The sequence below is a fragment of the Calliphora vicina genome, chromosome 1 (assembly GCF_958450345.1).
Source record: "Calliphora vicina chromosome 1, idCalVici1.1, whole genome shotgun sequence".
In the NCBI taxonomy this organism is placed as follows: Eukaryota; Metazoa; Arthropoda; class Insecta; order Diptera; family Calliphoridae; genus Calliphora; species Calliphora vicina.
The window spans coordinates 42274564-42280473 of record NC_088780.1 but is presented as its reverse complement, the minus strand read 5'-3'; the positions used below and the strand labels follow the sequence as shown (position 1 = coordinate 42280473).

General features: G+C 28.9%; 2 protein-coding genes across 2 annotated transcripts; both read left to right on the top strand.

Moving 5' to 3' along the window:
* Window positions 1-2217: 2217 nt before the first annotated feature.
* LOC135963769 (uncharacterized) lies at window positions 2218-2619 on the top strand. Its single transcript, XM_065515747.1, has one exon. It carries the CDS (start codon window positions 2218-2220, stop codon window positions 2617-2619), a length of 402 nt encoding a protein of 133 aa, XP_065371819.1.
* Window positions 2620-3527: 908 nt separating this feature from the next.
* Window positions 3528-4697, top strand: LOC135963759 (uncharacterized). The gene has a single exon (XM_065515736.1). It carries the CDS (start codon window positions 3528-3530, stop codon window positions 4695-4697), a length of 1170 nt encoding a protein of 389 aa, XP_065371808.1.
* The last annotated feature ends 1213 nt before the right edge of the window (window positions 4698-5910 follow it).

Below are 5910 nucleotides of genomic sequence, written 5' to 3'. Positions count from 1 at the left end.
GTATCTTCTGATGATGTTAAACCAAATTCACTGATGATATTTGATGATGTGGCATGCGAAAAGCAAAATAACATTCGAGCATATTTTTGTATGGGGCGACATAAACAAGTAGATTCATTTTATTTATGTCAAACATATACACGTATACCAAAACATCTAATACGAGACAATGCAAATATGATAATTATGTTTAAGCAGGATGACTTGAATTTAAAACATATATATAACGATCACGTTGGTGGTGATATGAGCTTGGAGAAATTTCGCAACATATGTCGTGAATGTTGGAAAGATAAATATGGATTTTTGAATATTAGCAAAGATGATGAAATTAATTGTGGGAGATATAGAAAAGGCTTTGATATTTTTATTCACATTTAGTTTAATTTCTGCGTTTAAAAGTAAAAGACGTACTATCAACTCAATAATGGAGGACGAGAACATTTTAAAGGAATTAGTTAAATCAAGAAAAATTTTGAAGAAAAAGTTTCAAAGTTTAAAAATGGTAGAAGAAGCAACATCTAACAACTTACAGAACACATTTAAACCTTTAACAGAGCCACTACAAAAACTTGTGAAATTATCAAACGAGAGTTCTTTAAAATTAATAAAACCAAAGGATGAAAATTTAATTAAACCTAATAAATCACTTCAAGAGTCATTCACAACTAGCACTCCTAAAAAAAGAATTATAAGAAGAGAGTTTTTTGAAAGCGGTTTTGATAATCAAGAAAATGATGAATATTTGAAGGAGCCCGAACATGCCTATCATGAAGATGGAGAAACAGATAATGAAGATACATTCTATTCACAACCCGATGATAATGATATTATTGATCTATCATTATTAAAAAGTAAAAGAAAACTAGATGAGGTCTACGGTCCACATAAAGATGATAGTGGTCAGTGGAAATTTGGAAAAGAAAATTTAAAAGTAAGTGCTGAAAAAATAATTGTAGGAAATCAGCATTGGGCTTATACACCTGGCTTATTTGAACTTCTTTTCTATAAAAAGCCTACAAACTATGATGCATCTGAGTTAGATATATATAAAACAATTTTATTAAATACAAACGCATATAGAGTGAATTTTAATCCTAGTGGAAGAATTAAAGCAAGCAAAGGAACGAAGTATAAAGAAATAATCAAGAAATTATTACATAATACTCACACAGGTCAAGGACTTATGAAAGTAAATCTTCAAAAACCTAACTATATATACTGGGATGATCCCAACGAATTGGTAGAACGTCTTAAGCTGTTGATTGGGTCACAACAAGCCGGTAACAATAATCACACTAATGAAATTGTCTCTATTATTGAAGAATTACGTGAAGCAGAAATAATTATATAAAATAATCATATATAATAATCAATGCCTGTCGACAAATTCGGTCATTACTATAATCAAAAATATAATACAGAGTTAATAAAGAAAGATGTTTCGAAAACTTTGGGTATTATTGTCGATGAAAATAATAACCTTGATATCCAAGATAAAAAAATCAAAAATGTCGCGCCCCCAACAGAAGACGCAGATGCAGTCAACCAAAAGTATCTTCATTCGAAAATCAAACACTTTCAAGAAATTATAAGAAAAGAGTTAAATCTAGAATTTACTGCAGTGGCAAACAAAATTAAGGATTTGAATAAATTGATATTCGAAATCTATAAAGTAATAGCTGATCAAAGAAATAAACAATGGAGAAAAGATCAATAGTAAACGAGCTTCATTCACAAGCACGGAAAAATTTTGTACGAAGAAGAGTTATTATGAAGGGTATTGATGATTTATGGCAAGCAGATTTGGTGGAAATGGGAAAATATTCTAAATATAATAATGGATATAGATTTCTACTCACCGTTATTGATACTTTTTCTAAACATGGCTGGGCTGCAGCAATTAAAAATAAAAAAGCTAAAGATGTATCAGAAGCATTTCATAAAATAATAAAATTGGGACGCATTCCAAAAAATCTACATACTGACGATGGAAAGGAATTTTTTAATAAAGAATTTAAAAATCTTATGAAAGACTATTCAATTAATCATTACTCAACATACAGTGTAATGAAAGCTTCAATTGTAGAACGTTTTAATAGAACATTTAAGGGTATGATGTGGAAGGAATTTAGTAATAATGGCAACTATAAGTGGATACATATTTACAAAAACTTATTAAAAATATATAATAAAAAAACGCATCGCACAATAAAAATGGCACCTATCAATGTAACATCTTCTAATGAAAAATCTTTGCTAAATACTGTGTACAACCATCTTAAGATATACAAACCATCCCATTTACGTGTTGGAGATCATGTACGTATCAGTAAATATAAAAATATATTCGAAAAAGGATATACTCCCAACTGGACTACAGAAATATTTACGATACGATCTATACAAAACACCAATCCTCCAACATATATATTAGAGGACTATGAAGGAAATCCAATAAAAGGAGGATTTTACAAGGAGGAAATTTTACGCACAAGTTATCCTAATTCATATCTGATTGAAAAAGTCTTGAAAACCAAGGCCAACAAAGTTTATGTAAAATGGTTGGGCTTTTCAAATCAACATAATTCATGGATAAATAAAAATGATTTATTGTAAATTTATTATATAAAAATAAAAAATATATGAATAAAAATATATAAAACAACGTTATATTATGTTTTTCATTTATTTAGTTATTGACATTAACCATGTTAACATTGAGCGGTAAAACATCAATTTTGTCCTCAGTATATTCTCCGCCTATAGAATTGGGGGATGATGATTATGAATGTTGTTTGGTTGACTTTCAATCATATAATTCAATTCCGAATGTAGACTACGACAACAATTTATTTCATATTGGTGATAAGATAATAGAAATTCCTATTGGATCTTATGAATTACAAGATATTGCTGATTATATTAAAGATGAATACAAAACTAAAAATTCTAACAAGTCTATTGAAATAGAAGCTAATAATAACACATTGCAAATTGAGATAATTTCATCACATGAAAAAATATTTTTTAATCAAAATCGATCTATTAGGACATTATTCGGTTTCAATGAAATGGTTTTAGAGCCAAATAAAAAGCATATATCAAATTTACCAGTAAATATTTTAAAAGTCAATGTTCTACAATTACATTGTAATATCATAACAGGATCTTTTATGAATAACTCACCAGCACATATTCTTCATGAATTTGCTCTGGATGTTCCTCCAGGCTATAAATTAACTGAAAGACCCAGAAACCTTATTTATTTGCCAGTGAACGTTAAGCAAATCAGTTGTCTTGAGATACGGATCGTAGATCAGGAAGGACGTTTAATAAATTTTAGAGGAGAAGAAATTACACTTCGACTTCATCTCAGATCGAGAAAAAAATGATAATTTATAATAAATATAAAACTAAAAAAAATAATCTCACCACTCTCGATCAACCCTTCAAACCACCAAGACCTCTATTAACAGAAGAAAATAAGACTTTCTTGAAGCTACTTAATTTAAAAATAAAAAATAATGTCTGAAATGTTAAATATTGCTGAGGAACCAATATCCGATGAGGATGTTGTTAAACGAGATTATCATAGCTATGTACCCTATATACAGTCTTTTAAAAATAATGATGAAATTAGAATAACAATTCAAAATCAAGATTTATATATTTTACCTTCTGAAAGCTACTTATATATAGAGGGAAATTTAAAAACAGCGAAAAGTGAAAATGCTCCTAACGCTAAACTAAGGAATAACTGCGTAGGACATATGTTTGACGAAATACGTTATGAGATTAATGGTATAGAAATTGATCGAACGCGGTATCTTGGTATATCAACCGAAGCTAAAAATTACATTTCCCTAAATTCGTTTGAAAGCAATATGATGAGCAATGCTGGATGGAGTACTGAGGGTGATATTTCGAGGTCATCATTTAATTTTTGTGTTCCACTTAACCGTTTGCTTGGATTTGCTGAGGATTTTAATAAAGTAATTTGTAACAGCAAGCATGACTTAATTCTTTTAAGAAGTTCAAAAGATACAAATGCTTGTTACTCAACTGATGCGAATGAAGAAATCAGTGTATCAATTACAAGCATTGTATGGAAAGTTCAACACATTCATTTGTCAGACTACAAGAAAATTCAATTTATGAAAACCATTAAAGATGGAAAATCTTTGCCGATAGCATTTCGTAGTTGGGATTGCTACTATAATCCCACATTTCCGGGCGGAATGAAGCACAGCTGGAACGTTAAACTTTCTACAAACAGAGAAAGACCACGATTTGTAATATTTTTATTTGTAAAGGATAATAAATTTGTTCATTCTGATTTATCGAATATTAAAGTACACTTAAATTCGGATACTTATCCTTACGATGATTTAAATTTAAAGTTTGATGAAAATCGTTATGCAATCCTATACGAAATGTATGCAAAGTTTCAACAAAACTATTATATGAAGGAACCGCAGCCACTCCTATCATTTACAGAATTTAAAAATAATCCAATTGCTATAATTGATATCAGTAATCAAAATGAATCTATTAAAGGAGGACCTATTGATCTAAAAATTCAATTTGAAACCAGGACATCTATACCCAAGAATACATCAGCATATTGCTTAATACTCCATGATCGTTTAATTGAGTACTCACCTTTAACTGGAATTGTTCGCAAAATTGTTTAAAATATACAAATTATACTTACTTTTGTAACCAAAGAAAACGAAATAATAAAGCAATATTATGAAGAACTTTTTTGTTTATTTATTTATAACTATAATCTTATAATCTATAAGGCTAAACTAAGTTAAGTACCATCTTGCCTTTCTATTTCTAATAATAGCATATCTAGTTCATATGACGGATCTATTAAATTTATCCTTTTAAAATTACGTGAGTTAAATAAATTTATAATTTCAGTGTTGGAAATCATGATGCGAAAATTTTAAATTTAAAAGTTTTCACAGTAAGATGTATGAACTTGAAATGAATTCTACCATAAGATTTGATTTTACTTCAAGTCAAAATATTTGTTTACATTAAAAGAGAAACATCGGGCTCTCAGCAATCTTAGCACACAACACCACACAATTTTAATTCTCCCAACTTGTAACATTCTACTTACAGTCACATATGTAGGTCAGATGTGTTCTTTACGATCATGAATGAAATTGTTTATCTTAAGCAAAATAATCAATAAAAGTCATGCACGATCATGAAAGAAATTTTACGCTATAGCAATAGGCTCGCAGCAATTTCAATATGCATACTCACGCACTTAATTCTTTTTTTAAATAAAACAAAACAAAACAAGAGGCTGACAAAAACAAGGAACCTCTTAAAATTTTAAAACTAGCACGAATTCTCAAATTACAAATCGCGGCTAATGTAAACAAATAAACAAACCAAATTTATAAGGACCGTACACTTTAAAAGTCAGACAGACGGCTCAATTCTTACACACACACACACACAATTCAATTCATAAAACGATATTGATTTTTTTTGTTGAAGTTATAAATAGAACCAAAAAAGAATTCATGCATGGATACGAAACACTTATTTATTAAAAGATCGAATATTTTTCGTTGTTCTATAGTTTATATGGTTAAAGCGCTCTAACCATGTAAGCTATGTTCACGATTCTTAGAACTCCTGAGTTCGATCCTTCACTAATCCTCATTAAAAAAGTAGACACACTCGAGTGTGTTGCTTTTTTAATTATTATTTTTTAAATTTATATTTCTGAATTTTTATTTTTACAATTTTTATTAAAAAGAAACCTTTTTCAAAAAGATAATTTTATTTTTGTATACAGTTTCCACTACTCCTATTGATATTCTATGAAAATGAAAATAAGAAAAACTCTTTAACGATACTTTAGTTTCAATCCACTTG

Coding starts and splice junctions, on each gene's coding strand:
- LOC135963769 (XM_065515747.1), top strand. CDS start 2,218: ATGGCACCTATCAATGTAACATCTTCTAATGAAAAATCTTTGCTAAAT.
- LOC135963759 (XM_065515736.1), top strand. CDS start 3,528: ATGTCTGAAATGTTAAATATTGCTGAGGAACCAATATCCGATGAGGAT.